Source organism: Corvus moneduloides, chromosome 4, assembly GCF_009650955.1.
Source record: "Corvus moneduloides isolate bCorMon1 chromosome 4, bCorMon1.pri, whole genome shotgun sequence".
Taxonomy (NCBI): Eukaryota; Metazoa; Chordata; class Aves; order Passeriformes; family Corvidae; genus Corvus; species Corvus moneduloides.
Window position 1 is genome coordinate 71,332,404 of NC_045479.1, and position 21,802 is coordinate 71,354,205.

The window sequence follows — 21,802 nt, forward strand, 5'->3', positions numbered from 1 at the left end:
CAGTCACCATGTACGTACATGAGAGAATGAGGTGGCTGCAGAGTTTCGAGGGTGTAAAGACAAACCACCAAATAAAACTTGGTAGCTGCAAAGAGCTCCAAATTAAGTGCTGCTGAGCCTTTGGAAAGGGCACTGATGAATCAGAGGAGAAAAAGGGATGTGTAAGCAGGAAGAGCTGGAGGTGTTAGATAAAAAGTCATTTGAGAAACTACTAGAAATGGAGGTCAGTGGCAAGATTCCAGAGGAGGCCAATTCTCCAGTAGAGAAGTAAATTCAGAACCAAATTTTTCAATGCTTGCAAGATACAAACGTGCCTGAGGAAGTCTGAGCCAACACACTGAGAGTGTTGAAGAACAGGGAGAAGGTGCATTTGCAAAAAAATGCTTCCTGCTAAGGAGACAAACGAGGTCTGACCACCTCAGAGCCCAGTGAGTGTCCGAAGCTCTGCAGGTTTCCACACCTGGGCAGGTGTTTGCTTGCATCAGCTGTGGCCACCTGCTTACACACCTGGCTCCACTGTCACGTGTTTGTACAGCACCCACCAGAGATGGAACTCAGGGGATGTAGGTCTCCTCCACTTCAGGTGTGCTTTCTTTAGAGTCCCCTTGGTACATAAAAACACCTCATTTATAGCATCAATCTCCTACACAAAATACAAAATGAATAAACTATCTCCCCTACATTTTCATGGATAAACTTTACGCCTGTCTTCAACCACAATAAGGATTCTCAGAACGAAATCGTTCAAAAGTTGCCAATAAAGCCATTCTCAGCAAATGGAAAACCTTCAAGTTATCAGACTGGAAGCTCAGAAGCTGGTGCTAAAAAGCAAAACAGCTGCTTAAAGGCACAAAAACCAGTCTGTGTACCTCAGGAAATGTTTACAGCCTAGTCACTCAAGAGGTATTTGCTGAAATAAGAGCCATAAATAAATCACATTGCTTTAAGGTAAGTCATATTTCAAGCTCAGATCACACTAAATCTGTTACCAGTGGTTAAACTTTCTACAGCAGCCACTCAAATTATTTGAGTATTACAAGCAAGCCTATGCTAATTCATACCAGGCTCATCTCTGTTTTACTACACGGCACCAAAGGCCTTGAAGTGTTGCTCGAAGTCAAAGAGAAAACGAAGAGCAGAGGCAGGAACAGAATCTAGATTCTGTTTTTGCCCCAAGTCCTGTGGTTTTGGAGTCAGGCCTGTTCCTCAGCTCTGCTGCAGTGAGGGTGCATTAGAGAAAGAGCCAACTCATGGTGCAGAAGTGGCCAGCTCTGAGGGAGGGCCTTGCACAACACAAGAGCAGAGTAAGGAAGCCAACACACAGCAGGTAAAATACCAGGTTTTTTTTAAAAATTCCGTTTTACAAGCAAATGTTTGTACAGAGGTTGGCGGAACACAAGTGGACAAAATAAGCAAAACACAAGACCCAAGGGTTTTGTCATAGAAATCTGTGGCCAAAACTCAACAAAAGGGCAATAACTGGAGATACTCACAGCGTTGAACTACAGGTCTATCCCCCCTCCCCCCAGTCCTTGTGTGTAACAGGAAGAAGACATCCAGCATCAGCTTTCAAACAGCTAAAATGCCCTCAGGGCTCCCAGGCATTTCAGTATCTGCACAATTCTGGGTGTAATGGGGCACAGAGACAACTGCCACCATTGCAGAGTCACCCCCTGCCACCTCTTTGTCACATACGGTTCCCAAACGAAAAGCAAACATAAAACCAGGAGCAGAGAGCTGTGTACTATTTTACATCAAGTTAAAAGTAAGAGTAGTAGTGTTTAGTAGTTTAGTTTGTCAACTCTTCAGATTTTCATAGAAGAACTTCCCTCCATGGCCACCTACTTTGAAAACTTCCACAGGCACTCCTTCCCAAAAGGAAAAAAAAGCATAACCCTGATGGTATTTGACCTCAGATATAGAAATATACACAGAAAGAGCAAATGCCAGGTTTGAAATGATTAAACAAAGTTAGTTGCCCATGTGTGAATTAGAGGAAGTGAGATTGTGACAGCTGGCCAGATACATGAAGGAGTTTCCCATCTCCCTGCCTAATAATCTGTATTCAGTTATCCCTGGATATTCCCAGCACAGACTGCCTGACAGCACAGAGCTCCTGCTAAGAGCCCATTAAACTCCTTTCTCTTTCTATTTCCCTGGATTAGACATGGATTTTCTTTTGATCTGAAGACAGACTCAATCCTTATTATTTTAGTCTCCATTCTGGCACAGAAGGCATTGTCCTGGAGTCAGGAGAACAAACCAGCTGCAACTGTCCAATTACCCAAATCACTGGTGTGCAGAGATGAGGACTCAGGAGAGCAAGGCTCTAACTCTAAGGGAGACCATCAGGGAAGAGAAGATCATAGCACACAGTCCTTGTCCAAAGCTTCACACTTATCGTGGATCCAGCACAGGGACTCCATGATGAAGCACCAGAACAAAGAAAGCAGGAATACAGACAAAGCATCTCCTCAGCAGTGGGTTTTTGACAAAGTCATCTGAAAGCTCAAAAAAACCAGGATCCCCAGAGCAGTAAGCAGAAATGTGCAATTCAAAACCACACAGATGTGAATCTTACTTTCAAAGGGCTTTATATTACAAAAAAACGTAAGTCACAACGAATGTGTAAAATCCATTCAAAGAGGCCTGTTTCCAGTTTGCTAGGAAAGCTACTTTTCTCTTCTTTATTCCCAGCCTACTGCTGAAAACGTGATTGCCAAAACAATGACACCTTGAGCTAGATTTCTAAAATCAAACTTGTTCCGCCAGATCCAGCACTCTGAACTTGTCCAGGTTGTAGAAACAAGCCTTCACCACTCTGCCTCCAAAATATCTTCCATTTAGATCCACAACAGCTGGAATTGAAACGAAGAGCAGATCAGCAAGCAGCAATTCAATAAAATAAACATCTCTAACTCAACAGCCTGACCACTGACACTGTTTAATCTCTCTACAGAAGTTAACTCTGAGGTTCACAGGACACAATTTAGGATCCTACCTTTGATGGCAGATTCAACCCGTTCAAACTCTAAAAATATTCTTACAGCTTCATCATCAGGGGCACCAGGGATCTGAAACAAACCAAAAACCCTAAGCCACAAGTAATTAGAACAGTAGCAAAAATACTCTTTTACACTGTTCTTCACAAAGGCAATGAAAAGAACAAAATAAAAAGATTCCAAAAGCACAATGCTCAGAGATTTTTGCCCAGTTCCTATTATTAGAAATTTGTATCTTACAGAAAATCCAGAATCCCAACACAGTAAAGGACCCTGAGAGATCTTCTATGTATGCAGCTTTAGGCAGTAACACACCAGTCATGAGGGACAAGTGCCCAGTTTACTTTCAGAGCAGCCAAAAAGAGAGACAGATTATTTCTTACCTCAAAGATGACGCATTTCCCAACCTTGCCATATTTCTCACATTCCTCCTTAGTTTCGACTTCAAGGTCTTCATCCACCTCCCCAGCACCAACCATGTTCTGAAAGTCAAAGAATAAACCCAGCTCACTGGATGGAGTCTGTGTAGGTGACTGTGTACATGAATCACAGATGCTCTGTGAACTGTGACTACCAATACTTTAAGAGCTACAGAAGGAAACAGTTCCCTGTCCCTAGGACAAGAGAACTGTACAATTTAAAGCAGTGCTGATTTAAAGTCACAGCTTGTACCCCAGGAAGTCACATCACTTCCCCAGAACACAAAACACCACGTGGGTGCAGGCCAGAACCATTTGAACTGTGTAGAGTCTTGTATCAGGAACAGAGGTTTAAACATTCCAACACCAAGACATGTTCCCTTACTCCCAACTCACCCTCAGTAAGACCACTTTAGTTGGGCATTTCAGTATCTCAGTCAAGGGGTTGGAATCCGCCTTCTTGCCTGTTTCTGTTTGAAGACAGAACAGCGAATCAGGGAATAATTTATGATTAAAGCTCAATTAGGGACTTTTATCAGAATCTTATTGATCAAACAATGGAATAAAAGCCACAAAATGTCATTTCATATTGGTGAGGAACAGTTATTCACAGCTTGTAGCTACTGAGAATGACAGTAAGCAGAAAAATCAATTCCAGTGATGTGAATTAAGCAAGAACATTGACAAGGTACTATTTCTTTGAGGAGAATAATTCATAAGTTCAGAATAATTCATAAGAACTAGAAGACTAAAAGTCTTCTGACTTCCATCACTTGTACTCAGAAGCCTGGATGTAGTCTCTAGATCAGACAAGAGCAGGGAAATGAGAGCAATGTCTATAGGACGTGAGAGGGAGGAAGCCATTGGGGCAGAGCAGGATCAGCCCTGGAAGTGAAGATGCTTCCTGACACTAAAGGAGGACAGCTGATGGAGGAAGGGGAGGATGAGCTAAAAAAAAAAGCATATGGGATCACTTTGCAAAAAGATAAATTTCCACAAGAACAAATAGAAGTCATTTTTCCAACTCCCATGTTTTCAACAAGGACAGATGGTAAACAAAAACCCAGGAGCTTCATTTCTCACAGACTTGGTGTAGAACACAATTACCTTTCTCTGTAGATTCACCAACAATGATCTTGCCACCCCTCTTGCTCGTTTTCTCTACTGACAGTGCTGTGCTGAGCCCCTGTTCATGTTTGCCCAGCCCCTGGCCCTCTCTGAAACCATACTTCTGCATGATTTTGTGAGCTACTGTCCCCCTGCAAAGAGAGAAAAAACATCAGTTAGTAAAGGTTTCTTCCAGAAAACATTAACACTGCATTTCTGCTGAGCGCTCAAATATTCTACCTCCTAAAATCTCCTTACGCAGGGGCAAAAAGCACAAGAGCTACTACAAGTTACATGATTTTTTTCTAAGCAAAAGGCTAAAAAGTATGGCTATGTAATGCTGAAAGGTTAAAACACTAAGGGACAGAATAAACAGCCAATTGTGTGGTCAAAGTGAGGCAGGTTAGGTCAGATTTTTAGCCCTTTCTTCAATGAAGTGAAGGTTCCATGGTACTGCTAACTAGAGGTGGCAACAATGCACAAGCTGGTCCAACAGTACCAAGTTTGATTATCTTTTTCTGGACAATTAAAAAACCCCCACGAAATCCAAAAATTAGGTCTCTGAGCTGTTTTTAGCTATAGACTCATCTTCACTTTGTTTCCACAGTAGTAACACAAGCATCACATACAAGGCAGGACAGTAAATGGGCAGATTTGCAGCCACAGCTGCTACATTCATGCAAATACACTCCTGAATTTTTGAACAAAGCAGAGCTGAAATGATTTGAAATATCAGTTTGCTGGTATGCAGCAAATTTAAGACAAAGCTGGAAAAGAAACCTAGAAGAACCAATGTGCCACCTGTGTTTTCAAGTATACTGCATTGTTTGGCTTGGCCAAATACAGGCCATAAACACTATACTGGAGTCTGGCTTAAAAACCAAGCCTTGAATGCAACCACCTCAGATGTGTTTCCCTCAATCCAGTCAATCCTGGATTTTTCCAGGATACACATTTTTTCTGTATCCTGCCAGTTTGGACTCTCTGAACTCAGACTAACCACATACATGCAATGGGTTGTGCTCTTCTCTCCTGACAAACTGTTTCAGCTTTTGGTTTCCACCACCTTCCAATGCCTTTTCCCACAAAATGTGCAGAGGTCACTCATTTACCCCATGTTGGCGAGGAAGGAGTTGCTGGGTCCTGTGGGGGAACGAGGTCTCTCTGGCTCATCATACACTGGAGGAGGAATTGCTGCTTTGGAAGAAGGTGCCCGAGGTCTCGACTCCTCCTCATATGGGAATGATGCTACAGCTGCAGAAAACAAACACACTTGGGTTTTTTTCAATAAAATTTTAACAAACTATGAAAAAAGTCTTCCATATAAATCTAAATCAGAAGTATGTTTCCTTTGCATGTGCTGTTTTAACATCTCCTCACTTCTCTCTCTCAGAAACAAGATCTGAGTTATTCTGGATTTTCCTCATTGGATATAGATTCCCACAGCTCTATAATGCACTTCTTAACCTCTTACTAAATGGATAAAATAAACATTAAGAGGCCACCTGCACTACAATGAGATTATCCAGAGGACAAACTCCCATTCATCAGGAACAGAATTATGACAAAAAAAGGATCAATGCACAGAACTCAAGGCCCAAGGACTGTAAGAAAAATACACTGCACATTTGCAGAGAAGAGAAACCAGTCTATTAAAAAAAAATGAATGCAACTCATCTCACTGGGAATTTCTGAACTGCAACTCTTCCTGGGGATGGAGATGGATCTGGATATCTCAATTATACTGGATGGATTATTAAACCACCTTTCACTGACAAGTCAAATGGCAAAATTAAAAAAAAAAAACCAAACCTATAGAAACCCTAAAAAAAATAAGTAAATCACTTTTGAAAAGACTTATGGACTTTGACGAGACTGACTTAATTTCAGAGTATTTTCTTCTACACTAGCTTTTGTATCTTATCAAATAAAAGGTCAGATGTGAAGTCTGGGGATGTCATATGAGGAAAACCAATCCCTATTTAAACAGCAAATGGACTGGACTATGGGACCAATATTTTCTTGTTTTCTTACAGCCTGGATTTGAGCATCAAGTAAGAAGCCACATAAAGGTTTCTTTAAAATATGACTATGTCACATTTTAAAAGCTCTCCCCATAAGGATATTTCTACTATTTCCAGCCTATATTTACTTTTCCTTGACACCACTCAATTGCTCTTAATTATTTACTCAAAACAATGTCTTTCTGTTTTGAATGTTTACTTACATCACACGCTTTCACTGCTGTTTCATTCACTTAAGCTGTGGGGGTTTTTTTATTTTTCAATATTCTCATAAATACAATGAGGACTCCCAAAGGAACGTTTGTGTGCATAAGAATCTTCTTACTATTTTTTAAAGTAGACAATATACAGCTAATTATTCCAATTTTAAAATTTAAAACAGGTAGGCACGGAAAAAAAAAGGGAAGCAAGATGATGCCATCTCGTGGACAACTAAGATCCTCACACCACCACTGCACACAAATCTCTTCAGCTACACTGTACCCCTGAAAAACGCATAAAATTCTGCCTGTAGTGCATAACTCCTTCAGAAAAGACATTCACTAAGTACCTCCTAAAGGAAAGAGCAATGGAAAAATTCCCCCTCCACACTGTGGAGGTTTCTAGTCTATCCAGAGAAACCTGCCTGTGACATTTATTCTTTCACATCAGAAGTGAGTAGCTGCACATGGTGGTAAGAGCCCAGTTTGCCAAACCACTTGTCCAGCAATACAGAAAGAATCCTTCAGAACAGAGATGTGAAGCAAAGCAGCATCACAGGTCCCCCACAGCCTCCCCACAACAACAAAGAACTTGTTCATGTACTGCTGCTACAAAAAACTCCAATGGGAAAAGCAGGAGGACTTAACCAAACAGAAAGTTGAGTGAGAAATTAACACTGCTGGGTTTAGAGAAGTGGTTTTTGGAGCACTCACGTTCTTTGTCCTTCTCAACGAGAGAAGTGGGTGGTGCAATGGCAGCTCCTCCCATACCTATGAGCAAAATGGAACACAACACATTTGGAGGATATCACAACAAGCCTGATTTATTTACTGTAACTTTGTTGCTGAAAGAGAGTAAAGCTTAATTTTGCTTATGCAATGATGTATTTCTGATCACATCACCTGACAAGCTCTAAGGGGACTGAAGTAACAAATGCAGGAATGAAAGCCTGCAATAGTGAAAACTTGACAGTGCTTCTCACAGCCTGATTTTATGTCATGCCTCACCCCTTCTTTGGAACCTGCACCATGCAGAAACTTACAACAAGTATCTACAAACTAAGGCAAATAGAGGTATTTTCACAAATAACTTGGTTGCCATCTATCTCCATGGAAAAATAGCAGTCTTCTGGATTATATGATGTTGTAATAAAATGCCAGATTAATTCTAAAGGCTCAGAATTAACAGTGTACTCATGTGAGGACAGAGAAATACAGAATCCATGAAACAGGACTGTGAATCCCCCTCCCTCTTCTTCTCCTCTTTCCACACCAAAACCATAAGCAGTTCCCTTACTTCTTTTCCGTCTCTCCCTTTCATAATCTTCATCTTCATCAGAATCTGGATCTGGTCTTCTTGAAAACCCACTGGCTTCGTGTCTGTCTTTACGCCTTCTAGGAGACACAGCAAGTTAGGATGAGAAACCATGGAAATCAACTCTTTGCTTTTATTTGTGATCCCACCTGTGCAAGGTGAATTATTCTGCTCCATCCAGCTGACATTTAACACATTTCCCATGAAAGTGCAAGTAAACACCTTCACCGTTTGTTTTTTTGTTTTTATCCTCATGGGGCATTTTTGGTAAAACAGAAGATGAATCTAAACCAAGATCATTTTCCACTTGCAAGTCAGCCAAGAAGAATGTATGGAAAGGAGGAAGCACCCGAATAAATCTTGTCCAAAGAGGCCAGAGTGACTGAATGACTGCAGTGGAACAGGTGTTGGATGGAGCGGAGAGCAGGGTCACAGACATTAATTGATCACCCTGCTTTGCACAGAATCCTTTTTACATTTCCCATCACAGGCAATACAGAGTAATATGATTTACTCAATTAAAAAAAAATCCTCATGCTTAAACATCAGATTTTTGAGAAGTTTAATTAAAATAAGATTCAGGCATAACTTTCAACGTGAAGTAAGGAATGCTTCAAGATTTGTTTGCGCTTCAGCTGTTATCTAATGTGATCAGGAAATTACTCATTTTAATACTTTACAACAAAAAGGAAAAGCACTTTTCCTCAAAAGTTAAGAGCACAAAGTGCATAAATCAGATCTCATTCCTAGCACAGCCACCAAAACTGTGCTACAGGATGCTAAAAACAGCTCTACTGTGGAACCACACAGAACTTCTGAATCTCTACACTCTGAAATCAAAACAAATGTACAGCCTGATATCCCAAAGCACACATCTGATGCAGGTTTGGCTGAGATTATTTCCCCCAGTTTGAAATCAGAATGTACTATTTGTTTTTCACTTCTTTTCTCTAATGTTTGTATGTATAAAGACTCTTGGCCCACACACAAGTACAAATATGACTAAAGAGCAATCAATGCTGAAACTGTAGGAATGACATCCCAGATTCCTGAGGTCTTGCATGCCAGTAGGACAGAGGCTCAGGCATTCCTTCTCCAGCGAAACAACAAAGATATATCCAAGAGAAGAGAGAAGTCCCAATGACTAGAAATATTAATTTCCACAATCTAAACAGGGCAGCAGAACTGTAATTCCAGACTTCAGATGATTCATACTGCGATGAAGACAACTTATTCACTTCACTTAAAACGAGTGAATGTAATCTTCTGCCTGGCTGGCAGACCTTTTACCACTTACAACAATCAGATACTGAGTCTGCATTCAACTTCCTTAATGTGATTACAGAGATTTCTTATTTCAGGGAAAGGGCATTAAAAATAAAGTAGTATTTTCTTTTCTCCAAAGACAACAGAGTATTAAACACATAATTAACTTATTAAATTACTGACTGCAGAGTATTAAAAAAGGAAATGCAACTATGCCTCTCAAAGGCTCTGCTAGCCACATGTAAAACTGAATGCATTCATGGATCAGTTTGTAGTTTTTAGAAGCAAAAAGGACGGTTCATCACTGAGTGTTGAAAAGGTTTTTCTGTAGTCAGGTGGCACTGACAACAAATACTCTAAAACACCTGCAAGGTGGAAGTCTGATAATGATGCATGAAGTACCTAAATATTGCAGCTATTATTGAAACAAAGTAAATTCAGAATAATTTTGACAAAGGTCTTTCAGCCAAAGAGGCTGCAAAACTGATAGTTCTTATTGGTTTTGCACTGTTAGGTGATTTTTACCAGGGGCATTAAAACATATTAATTAAAACACTGCACTTGTTTCTACAAGCACGCAGTATTCACAAAACCTCTACGAATTTCCCTGAAAGTAGAGAGATAAAATGAAACAAATTGACATGTCTATTCTTTACATAAGAGTCAATATGTCAGGAGTTTAAACAAAAGCCTTACTTTTCTCTCTCTTCAATCTCCTTTTGTCTCTCCAGCTCCCGCTGCCGCTGTCGTTCCTCTCTCTGACGTTTCACCACTTTTTCGTAGTCATTTGGGAACATGGGATCATACTCATCTGCCAGGGGAATCAACACATCTCCTGCAGAAAAACCACTGGGGACAGGATCCTGGGGGAAAAAAAAAAAAAAAAAAAAAAAGGAGTTTTTTCAGCTGAGAGCTGAAAACAACACTCAGTTGGAAAGCAAAAATGTAACACTTCTGATTCCTGACTTCTGTAATGTCAGGTAATATCCTAATCCCACTGGTACTACAAGAAAACTTGGCTTTACTTAAAACTAGCATTTCATCCAGTCTCTCATTATCTCAAATTTTCCCATGAAGAAAGAACCACCCCCTCCCCTTGTCAAATGCAAAGCAGCAGCAAATCAGCACGGACAAGAATTTTCAAACCCCATTAATGCATTATTATAAGCTTTATGGCATCTTGCTGCTGCAACCATCTGCCAGGGTCCTCCCACACAATCTCATCAGGCTTTTTATCAGCTGCTATTAATACAGTACCAACAGAGACACACAGACTGTTCTTCTCTAATCTGAAAGAACCATTTCAGAACTTTTTCTTCGAAAAAGCTGCAGGGACAAACCTTCTCTTGATTCCTTACCATGAGAAATTAATTTAAAAGGTTAGGTGGCTTTCATTTATTTTTCAGTTGATTGTTATACAGGTCCAGTTCCAACACTGGTGCAATCACAGTTATAGTCATTACTTAGCTGCCCAAATTGCTATCTTGCTAGGTAGTTTGAAGCTGTCTGGGATTCTAAGAATACTGTTTTATAACTGCACATTAACCGTGGTAATTCCATGCTGTACCACATGGAAGTCTGTATAAAGTTGAAATGTTACTTAAAAACTCTAAGCAGAGGAAAACATTCTCAGAAAACAATCACTTTTTTGACCACTAGGAAACATTTAATTTCCAAAACATTTGTTAACAGCTGGACTTTTAGCCCCCCTGGTCTTACCTTTAGCCCAGCTGCTACATGAGGGGGTGTGTCCACTATCTGTCTCTCATCGGAGGAGCTGCCTCGTTTCAGGTCAATCACTGGAGCAAGGACCGTAGTTTGTTTTGTTCTCTGACTCTGCAAAAATCACCAAAACACACAATGTCTAAAAAAGATAATACAGTTTTCTAAAAATGAGCTTGCTTGATATACTCATTGCAGTGGTAGGTGAATGGTTCTTGGTTTTCACTGGGACCAGGAACACCCATTAGAAATCCATACAACCTCTTCAGGTGAGTTTGAACTGAGTTAGTTTTTAAGAAGTTCAGACTTATCCCAAAGATCGACTGTTCTTCCCATTTATCATCAGATAAAATATTTTAATCTATTCTGAACTTGAGTTTTCTAATCCTATCCTATTCTTCTGTTAGGCTATGGATACACTGCACATCAGTTACACGGACAAAGAATATAACTAATATAGCAATCAGTAAGTTTCATCCATGCAGTTTGTTCCAAGGATCAACTAAATCCAGCCCCCAATTTCAGCAGCACAAATCAGGAGTAATTCCAGGGGAAAAAATGCTGTGCCTACTTAAGTATTTGGCATCAGTGCTACTGCTTCTTTTTTAATTAATCTCTCTACAGAACCTACACACCCCACAGAGCACTCCTGTCCTGCCGGAACCAAAATATCAACACTGCTCAAAGAAAAAGGGTGACATAAAAAGCAGCAGCAATAAAAAGATAAAATAGCTCTGTCACAGTCTAAAAAGAATTAGCTTGTACTCCTCCCTTTCATCTACTCTGAGAACACTTGCTGTAAAAATTTCTAATACATAATGATTTGCAGGTTAGCACCAAGAGCCTTTTAAATAACAACCATAAAATGATGCAAACGTGTAAATAACCAGTCACAGTGTGACCCCTACTTACATTAAAAAAAAAACCCTAAAGAGCTGAATTTCATTATCTTTAAAGCTAAACTTGAAGATCAGCTTTTGGCTCTGCTTGTTAAAAGCTCTGAAGTTTGCAGCACATACATCAGTGCTTCCTTCAGTTTTAATTTTGCAACACTCCCTCTAAGACACATCAAGAAAAATGCATCTTCCCTTTCCCCCCCTCCACTTTGCCAGGTTCTTTGCTACAAACTCATAGGCAAATCCCAGCAAATTACCCCAAACTGGTATTCTGAGGTCACAAACACAATGCACTGAACACAAAAGAAGTCTGAAAAACAGAAAGCAAAACCACAAAGGGACTGTACCTTTGCTTGTGTGAGAGCTGCTTTCTTCACCTGCAACTGAGACTGCAGCAGTTTGAAATTCTTGGACCAGCCTTCTGTTTTGGAATCACTGGTCTCAACCCCCAAGTCATCGTAAAGTGACATTTTCTCTTCAATTTAAAACTGAAAGACAAAAGGAAAAAAAACCTCCAGATGACACAACAAACCTATTTCCAGGTTATTTGCTAATAGCTTGCATGTATAGGTACACCATATTTTATTTTACTTTTCCTAAAGGCATAGAAAGTTGACCTTTTTCTGGCTAGTGGCAAATACATATAACCAGAGCAAAGCTGTATAAAAGTAACAGTTTGAAAGGTAATGAAAACTGTTCAAGAACTAATTTCTTCCCGCAGTGGAATATGAACAATTAGGGCTCAACAGAATGGAGTTTACTGCAACAAAGAACTAGGAGATTTTGAAGATTATTAAACATCTGGCCTCGGGATGAAACACAGCAGGGGTTATAAAGGCACAGATTCACAGGATGAGGACAGAGCACTGTAGGAATTCCCACCTACCACAGAGCAGTTGGATTTAGGAAGCAGGAGTGATGCTGTCCAGAGGGAGACAGGATGCACTGGGGGATCACAGAATCAATCAAGTTGGAAAAGACCTCTGAGATAACCGAGTCCAACCTTTGGCTGAAGACAACCTTGTCACCCAGACCAGAGCACTCAGTGCCACATCCAATGGTTCCTTGGATACCTCCAGGGACGGGGACTTCACCACCTCCCTGGGCAGCCTGTTCTAACGCTTAACCACCCTTTCCATTAAGAAATTCTACCTAATGGCCAGCCTGAACCTCCCCGGGCGCAGCTTTATGCCATTTCATATTGTCCTGTCGTTTGTTACCCGTAAGCAGACCCGACCCCCCAGCCGGCTGCCCCCTCCTGCCAGGCAGTTGTGGAGAACGACAAGATCCCCCCTGAGCCTCCTTTTCTCCAGGCTGAGCCCCCCCAGCCACTCCTCCTCAGACTTCTGCTCCAGACCCTTCCCCGGCTCCGTTGCCCTTCCGCGGACAATGTATGGATGTACGGATGAATGCAGGAAGGGCGCTGTCACCGCGAGGAAGGGACAAGGGAGCGAGGCACAGGGGCTGTCCCCACGATAAAAGAAAGGACGGGCTGCGACCTCCGTCGATCTGGGGACAGAAGGGGCGAAGCAGGCCCTGACGTCCCCCCCCCCACCTTCCACACAGGCCCAAACACCACCGAGAAGCCGTTGAGCGTGGGACACCCGCCCCGCCCGGCCCTCCCACACGCCGCGGGACCCGGAGCCGCCTCCCCACACGTTCGGGGCCGGGCCCGGGCCCGCAGCCGCCGCTCACCCGTCCCGGCGCCGCCGCCGCCGCCATGAGCCGGCGCTGAGGACGCCGGGAAGGGCCGCGCCTGCGCACTGCGCCCCGCGCCGCCGCCGCGCCAGCGCCCCCCTGCGGCGGGAGGGGGGAGCGGCACCCCCGCCATTCCCACCCCTCACGGCCTCCCCAGTACGCGCCAGTACGGGACTGGGAGCGCGGCACAGCGACTCCCGGAGACTGGGAGATGCGGGAGGGGGCGGAGCAGGCGGTTGGAATGCTGCCCCCGCCTCAGCTGCCCTCCCAGTCGCGAAGAAGCTGCCTGCCCGAAGAATACGAAGCCCCGTTTCCTTCGGGCTCGCACAGCGCACGTCGAGTGTAATCGGCGCTCTGAGCTTTTATGGAATCAGAGAATCACTGAGCCACGGAGAGCGTCCGAAGGAGGCCACGGGGATGGGGAAGGGTGTGGAGGGGAAGCCCTGAGGGGCACTTGGGTTGTGCAGCGGGAGGAGGCTGAGGGGGGACCTCAGGGGGGTCTTCAGCATGGCCCCGAGAGCAGGAGGGCAGGCACGCATCTCCGTGGTGACAGTGACAGACACCGAGGGCAGGGCTGTATTTGTGCCCAACACTGTTTTCCCTGTACTATACTGTGTTCCCTGTTTTCTATACCATGTTTCCAACTCCTTAAGAAATTTCTGGTAGCTTATTCAATCAATGCCCATGGGCATTCAGCGTTCCCAGTTACATACCAAGAGCGCCTGTGATTTTGGGGAAAAAAATGGACACAATATGATTCTGAGTTTGACAACACACATGTACTGAGGAAGTTGGAAAGAAAGAAAACTTTTTTCTCATCAAGTGTATATTAAACATCCCTGTCTAATACTCTAACATGTTTGCTGCCGTTTTACTGTGCCATCACTGCCACTGAGGTCACTGGTTAATTGTTATTGCAAAATATTGGGCTATTAGGAGGACTTACTGAATTATGTCACTTGGGCTTGAAGTGGACTGGTTAGGTCTGCAGAAATAGATTTCTTTTCTAAAGCAAACCTTAAAATTCTGTATCTGTCTGAGCCTGGATTTTACCCAACCATACCAGTTTTCCAGCCCACTATCTTGCACTAATTATTTAATATTTTCTTTTCGACAGTGGCAAAAATGGATTTTCCTTTGTATTTATACTGTGCTGGTATATCTCCAGCTCATACCAAGCAAGTGAAATAGATGAGCTGAGTTTTCTAAGAATCATGGCTTCTTGCACCACATGATGAAGCAAATAAACATGCAAGACTGTCTGCAAAGCCAAACACAACCTCCAGCCCTGAAGCAGATAGATCTGGCACCTCAGCCTCAAAATATTAGAAGTACTATCTCTGTATTAATCAGAAAGCCTTTATCTCCAGCACTGCTTCCGACTGTGCTACTATGCAGTTTATTTCTCCATGGTTAGCTGAAAAAATAAATAAAATAAAGCTACTACTTCCCCTCCTACTTATGCTGCTTTCTATTAACCCAATCTTTCTAAACACGTTTACAGATATGTCTATTTTCATAGTAACAGTGAAAGTTTCTTAAATACAAGAAGAAATTATCTTCACTTTATTTATAGGGGATCTCCCAAGTATCTTCCTGCGGTTCCTTGCCTTAGCAATGCCTGCATTTTTTAAAGGAAGGATTGATATAATTAATGTATTTGTAACCTTATGGAAGCAAAAAAATCAGCCAGGCACTACTTTTCCGGTGTCAGAATCCCACTGAGAAAAGAACTGGTATCCTATGTTAAAGGAAGGAATCAAATAATTAATTGCATCAAAAGGTACTGAGAGAAATCCCTGTGAGTTGAAATGTCACAGAGCAATATCACAGCATGACAGTCACTGGGAGAAACTAAAAGGAGATTAGAGTCTGCAAAGGTGGAAAACACGATAGCAAGGGGAGATTTCAGTTCCTCCTCAGAACAAGTCATAGCAGGGAGGGTAAAGGCTAAATTGTCAGACCTGTAAATAAGTACCTATTAAAGCCATGAATCACATAACTCACAAGGAGAGAAGCAGCTCTTGGTTAAGTCTGAAAAATGCATTAGGCATGGATCAAAACTGATCCATCACTGTTTGTGATAATAGCCACAATGTATTTGTACACACCCATTTAGGAGCAAAGGAGCCGAAAAAATCCTTCTCATTAAATTCAGGGAGGCTTCAGGCAGATACAGAAACCTCACCCGGCTGCCAAGGTCCCAGACAGACTGGAAATGGAGGGGAAATTTGTGAAGTCATCCCCAGCATTACACATCTTGAAGGTGGGTAATTGTGGCTGAAATCTCCTTTTCAGCTACATCTGCAAAGGTGGGGGAGCATTGGCCAGCTCCATGCCTCCAACAGACCCTCACAGTTGCTGAAGTCTGATCTTCCAGTTATCTTTATTTTTTTTTCCATTCAGATTTCAAACCTTTCCATGGTGGTGCTTTTCCTCTTGAATCCCACTCATGATTGCTGTGTCAGCAGTTCTACCTCTGTACCTGCCTTTCTTATCTCAAATGGCTCTGTCTGTACCTTGCAGCTCTTTTCTCCCAATTTCACAATTTTCTCATCATTTTGAAGTGGGTTCGATGCAGCTGGGTCTCCTGAACTCTGGGAAGGGGAGGAGAGGAGAGGAGAGGAGAGGAGAGGAGAGGAGAGGAGAGGAGAGGAGAGGAGAGGAGAGGAGAGGAGAGGAGAGGAGAGGAGAGGAGAGGAGAGGAGAGGAGAGGAGAGGAGAGGAGAGGAGAGGAGAGGAGAGGAGAGGAGAGGAGAGGAGAGGAGAGGAGAGGAGAGGAGAGGAGAGGAGAGGAGAGGAGAGGAGAGGAGAGGAGAGGAGAGGAGAGGAGAGGAGAGGGATTATGGATTCATTACAGGGAGGTCCAAAAAGCTGTGAATAAACTGATTTTTCCACTGTGAGAAGAGCAACCAGCCTTGATTAGTACCCCTCATTCTACCAACAAGCCACCTGGAAAAAGTGAACAGCCAAGGTGATGAAATCTGCTGCAAATCCCAATTTATTCAGAGTAATCAGCCAAAAGCTGGAAGCAAGAAGTTGCAGAAGGATGGCATAGCACTGGCTGGGTGATGAGATGGCAGATGGGACCCAGTGTTAATGAATGCAAAGCAGTGCACACAAGAGAAAATAGCACTAACAAAACACACACAGCGGCAGCTCTAAATCAGCTGCTTCCATTAAGGAAAGAGATGCTGCATTCATTGTGGATAATTTCCCAGAAATGCCTACTTAGTGCTTTGAAGGAAGCAGGAAAGCAAACAGGCTGCTGGGAAGCATAAAAAATTAAAAAAATGAGAAAATATCCTCATAAATCCAACATGCACATGCACCTTTGAGTGGCCACCTGCATTCCTGGGCATCTTATCGCCTCCAAGAACCAGCAGTGCAATACAAAAACTTAAAGAAATCAGATATGTTGGGTGAAAAGAGACAGCTGAAGGGGACCCTGGAAGCATCAAGCACCCAAAATGGTCCAAAAAAGGTAAATAGGGAGTTCTCATTTTTCTCCCTGATGGTGATCTCTACGAATGTGTAAAATAAAGCAGTGCTGGGGGAAAAAAAGAGTAGCCTATAAATGTCTCCTTTATGTCTCATTTCTGTAAAGCATTGATAGCAGTTTTTGGTGGATGTGAATCGTTTGTATTACATTACAGATCTCCTCTGAGGGTGAGGGTTGCTAATATCCCAAAATGGCATTAGAGGGCAGTGCATGGCAACCTAACCTGAATTTTTAGGGTGGCAATCCTGAGTGTGGGAAGCCACCTCTCAAAACCTCTGAGGATCAGAAGAGAGGGGCTCCCACTCACACAGGTGGGAAATGGTGGGGGACCAGCACATGGCACAAAAGCAAAACACTAGGGCTGATCAGAGCAGTGTCAACCTGCTCAAAAAGTAGTTAAATCTCATTAAATGGTGGTTTACAGCCAAGGGTGGAGATCCCAAGCAGAGAACCAACCCTTCTACCTCTTTTGTGGTTGCCCTAGCAGCACCTTCAAACCTTTCTGGATTTGATTTTCTTTAACTTTTTTCCCCCAGAAAATAATTGCTTGCTGTTGTCTTCCCAACGATCTTCAGCTTTACCCACATGGCAAAATGAAATATGAAGAGGAAAGTCCCAGTGGAAAACTTGTCCTGGCTTGGGAAGATTGGCTTAGGTTTGCTGGCTCAGAAAAAACCAAATCCAAACTTCGAGGAGTAGCAACCTGAAGGAATTGAAAATGGTTAGAAAGGCGTTTGAAATATTCTTTCTTCTGCTAAGGGAACAGCTGAAAATGTGACTGTGAAAGCATGAAGGAAACAGTGCCTTTTTGCCATATATAGAATAACCCAAACCCCCAGAAAATTGTGGGGGTTTTTCACCTACTTTTTACTTGCTTCACATTTTCACCTCATTTCATACTTTGGCTGAGTTGCAAAACTAAAATGAGTAAGAAATGTCTCAGAACAGAAACATTTCATCACAGATGAAGTTTCCGACACACATACTTCGATATTTTTTGATGACAACTAAAGAAAACTCCTTTGCTTTTGACACTGCCCAGGAAGTGTTTTTGTTTGGCCAGCCATGGGAAAAATAACATGCTTTAAATGAGGAAATGACCATTTTGTCTTACCACCACTGTCTGAAGCTTGCTTGAAAAAGTGAGAAAATGTCAAAAACATAACAGTGAAAATATTACACATGACTAGACTCAGTACAGATGGGATGTCTGCCATCACTGAGGGAAAAAAGGGTTGTGCTGTTCTGCTAGAGGAAGGATTTGGATAAGAAATTATTCAGAACTCCCCTGTGTTAGCCATACAGTGGGCCTCTGTGCCAAAAATGCAGGTTTCTTACATGCTGAAAATCCTACTGCCTGAGAAATTGGAGGGATTTCAGGAGGTTTGTCTTTCTAGAATCCTAGAAGGTTGTGAGTTGAAAGGGACCTACAAAGATCTGGGTTAAGAACCTTTGCTGGGAGTTGGACTCAATGATCCCTGTGTGCCCCTTCCAGCTTAAAATATTCTGTGATTTTATGAAAATGAGGGGGACGGGGGAGTTAAACGTCCATTGCATTGGTCACCAGTTTTAAAACTAATAACTGAGAAAGATACTGGAAGCCAAGGCAAACAGTGAGGAAGGGTTTGGAAGAGAAGGAAAAAATCAGCTTTACAAACATCTAAATGAAATCTCTGTCCAAATTTACAGGCACACTTTTTGGACTGAAATAAAATTCTGGATATGAGATTAGATTCTAAGAACTGTGGGTTGTTACTGAGCGGAGCAACATCACTCTGGAAATGCCTCTGCTCTGATGATTCACTGATAGGTGAGGTTACCCTTCCACTTGCTCAAGATTCATATCAAGTTCTCATGAACAACTGTTTTCAGTCCAAAACAGCTGAGTCCAAGAACATGAAGTTCAAAGAGAATTCTCTGACATCCTGTCATGGTGGCTGTCACGACATTCTGGGTATAAACAGAACTATTTGGTGTTAACAGCACATTGATGGGCACTGAGATGTTCATGGACAGTAACAGGTTGCCCAGAGAGGTTGCACAGTCTCCATCCTTGGAGGTTTGCAAGCTCCAACAGAGTAAAAATCCGGGTGGGATCTCATAACCAGCCTTTTCTTTCCAATCTGAACCGTTCGATGAGTCAGTGATTATTTCTGTGGCTTTGTTGCTTGCTGTACTTCTCCAGAGAGATGAAGGAGAAGATTTAGCATCCAGACTTGCTCTGGATTTACTCTCCCAGTGCTCTGACTACTGAGAAAATGTCAAAAGGAGTTTGCTCCTCCATTAGGGATTGCCAGCTTTTAAACAGAAATTCAGCTTATTTTCCATGCAGAATTTTGTACTGGGACATGGTCTCATCTCTGTCTTTTTGTGTGGATTTCTCCCCATGTGGGTCATGCGCAGCATCCTGGGCCCTGAAGTATGTCCAGTGGCATTGATATTCCAGGTGAATTTTTGAAGCTAAGACAGATGTTCAGAATCTGTTGAATGTAGGAATTCTGGTTTAGGGCAGTCCTGGAGGACTTAAACGTCAACCCTTCAAGATTGTCTCTGCTACAGAGGTGTGTGATGCAAACAGCGACAGGAGCACTGGAACACACTCATCCCTGACCAATCTGGTCTAAGTGATATGACTCTGGTTTAGGATTCAGAGCTTCCTCAAGCCCCAAGCAGCATTTTCCAGCTGTTTAGAAGTTACACATTCCATCTCACCAATGGACCATGTATATTGGATATATGGACTCAAGGATGTTGTCTTATACAATTATAATTAATCTCATCCAGGTTTAGCTTTCTAAAACTGAGATGCCCAATACGTTTGCAAGCATGGACTGAGGCCAGGTGGTCAATCATTTCTAGAACAGAATCCATGGAACAGCAGTTTCCTTACTTACTGGGACATTTTCCATATTCCACTTTATATCCTAGGACTTATTTTTGGTCATAGTTTTAATTTTATGAAAATAAATAATTGTTTGCCATGAAGTTTTGGTAACTCTACAATTCACAAGATGTTGCTCGAGTAAGAAACAAAGAGTTGTGTGTTTATTCTGAGTGTACATCTCTTACAAGACAGAAAAACTTTTATATGTTACAAAACAACAATATGTTAAAACAAGATTAGGAACAAAAGCTGATTATTCTGCATTTGTCTAGGTAGGATTTCTTGCCTCTTCCTTCAGAAATATTATATGATTATTGAAAAGGACCTGATACTGAACTACCCCGACAGGTAATGTAGCCCAGCCTGTCAACTCTTACATTTCTTAAAAAAAAAAAAAGCGGTGTAGCCAGAGATAGAGTCCCCTAAAGTCCTTGATGATCTGATCCTACTATGGATCAGATCATTGTATCATGGAAGGCAAATGATGAAAATTGAACACTGAGCTGTCATCTTTTTCAGCCTGACAATGTTCACCATGTGCCTTGTTTTTCCTTCTACACTCATTCCAATACCTTAACCATAAATGAGCAATCGCCAGGTGTGAGCGCTATCCATCCTTCTGTTCCTGAAAAACAAGGAAGACATTAAAAAAACCCACCCCAAACCTACTCTTCAGGTAAACAGCATTATCTCCACCATCAGACCAGACCACATGTGCGTAAAAGGATGTGTTATCAAAAATATCTATAATGGTGACCTTAAAAAAGTACAAGAAGTGCTAATGAATTTCTTGTTATTTTAGAAAGGGACTTTCTTCTCCGTTGGTGCAGAGAGCTTCCTGAAGCAAAAACAAACGAAGCTTTTCTCTCTTTCTTTTTAGATGTAAGGTAGAAACATTTTGACTGAGCTTCTGCTCTGTTGTTTTCTAGTTATTCAGAATTAGGAGGAGATGTTTTTAGTGATCCTTCAGCCTGGAGAAGAGAAGGGTCTGGGAAGAACTTCAGGTACCTTCCAGTACCTAAGCAGTCTCCAAGAGACCTAGAAAGGGACTTTGTGTGAGGGCATGGAGTGACAGCACAAAGGGGGATGGCTTTAAACTGACAGAGGGCAGGTTTAGATCAGATATCAGGGAAAAATTCTTTACTGTGAGCGTAGTGAGCCCTGGCACAGATTGCCCAGAGAAGCTGTGGCTGCCCCACCCCTGGAAGTGTCCAAGGCCAGGTTGGACAGGACTTGGAGCAACCTGGTCTAGTTGAAGGTGTCCCTGCCCATGGCAGGGGGGGTTGTTGGAACAAGGTGATGTTTAAGGTCCCTCCAAACCCAAATGATTCTGTGATTCTAAGACAAAGTCCTGTCTTAACTCAAAGACTGAACATGGCATCAAGCAGAACATAGAGACATCTCTGCAGTTAACATGAAGGTTTTTATCAAGAATGTATTGTACTCAAGAGTTTACAGGTGTTGGGCAAGGGGAAAGGCAAGGAGGTGACTTCCCAATCCACATTTGGAGTTAGTGGAGGAGCCAAAATTATGATGAGGTGCTCTTAGCTGTCTCCTCTGGGCTCCTCCTTATGATGCTTGCTGCCTTTGGCAGCAGGTCCTTCTCATGAAGCTCTCCCTCTCTCAGCTCCTCTGGTTTCCCATTTATCAGAAATCCCCATTTGTTGGTTATGATTTCTCATTTCAGAGCTCCACACTGGAGCTGGATGTTTCCGGGATGGAGCATTCCAAGGGCAGAGCCAGGCTGTGCCACCATGGGGAGCTCAC

General features: G+C 42.5%; 1 protein-coding gene and 1 long non-coding RNA gene across 4 annotated transcripts; one reads left to right on the forward strand and one right to left on the reverse strand.

Annotated features, from left to right (window-relative positions):
* Positions 1 to 1,328: 1,328 nt before the first annotated feature.
* RBM17 (RNA binding motif protein 17) lies at positions 1,329 to 13,716 on the reverse strand. 3 transcript variants are annotated; one of them, XM_032107033.1, is made up of 12 exons: positions 13,647 to 13,716; positions 12,299 to 12,439; positions 11,053 to 11,169; positions 10,030 to 10,196; positions 8,050 to 8,144; positions 7,467 to 7,523; positions 5,641 to 5,782; positions 4,529 to 4,680; positions 3,818 to 3,891; positions 3,386 to 3,484; positions 3,002 to 3,074; positions 1,329 to 2,858 (listed from the first exon to the last, which is right to left on the reverse strand). In XM_032107033.1, exons 2-12 carry the CDS (start codon positions 12,419 to 12,421, stop codon positions 2,755 to 2,757), a joined length of 1,203 nt encoding a protein of 400 aa, XP_031962924.1. In that variant the 5' UTR covers positions 12,422 to 12,439; positions 13,647 to 13,716; the 3' UTR covers positions 1,329 to 2,754. The 3 variants fall into 3 exon arrangements, with proteins under 3 accessions (XP_031962924.1, XP_031962922.1, XP_031962923.1); XM_032107031.1 differs by having other exon boundaries at positions 8,050 to 8,147; XM_032107032.1 differs by lacking the exon at positions 13,647 to 13,716 and adding an exon at positions 12,838 to 13,130 and having other exon boundaries at positions 8,050 to 8,147.
* Positions 13,717 to 15,659: 1,943 nt separating this feature from the next.
* Positions 15,660 to 20,136, forward strand: LOC116443199. Its single transcript, XR_004239776.1, has 2 exons — positions 15,660 to 15,915; positions 17,688 to 20,136. It is a non-coding gene; the product is annotated as an uncharacterized LOC116443199 (long non-coding RNA).
* The last annotated feature ends 1,666 nt before the right edge of the window (positions 20,137 to 21,802 follow it).

Excerpts from the sequence above, each read along its gene's own strand:
- RBM17 (XM_032107031.1), bottom strand. The coding sequence starts at position 12,421 with ATGTCACTTTACGATGACTTGGGGGTTGAGACCAGTGATTCCAAAACA. Across the intron at positions 3,892-4,528 it reads TGGTGAATCTACAGAGAAAG|AAACAGGCAAGAAGGCGGAT; the intron begins GTAATTGTGTTC and ends GTCTTCAAACAG. Across the intron at positions 3,075-3,385 it reads GGAAATGCGTCATCTTTGAG|ATCCCTGGTGCCCCTGATGA; the intron begins GTAAGAAATAAT and ends GGTTTGTTTCAG.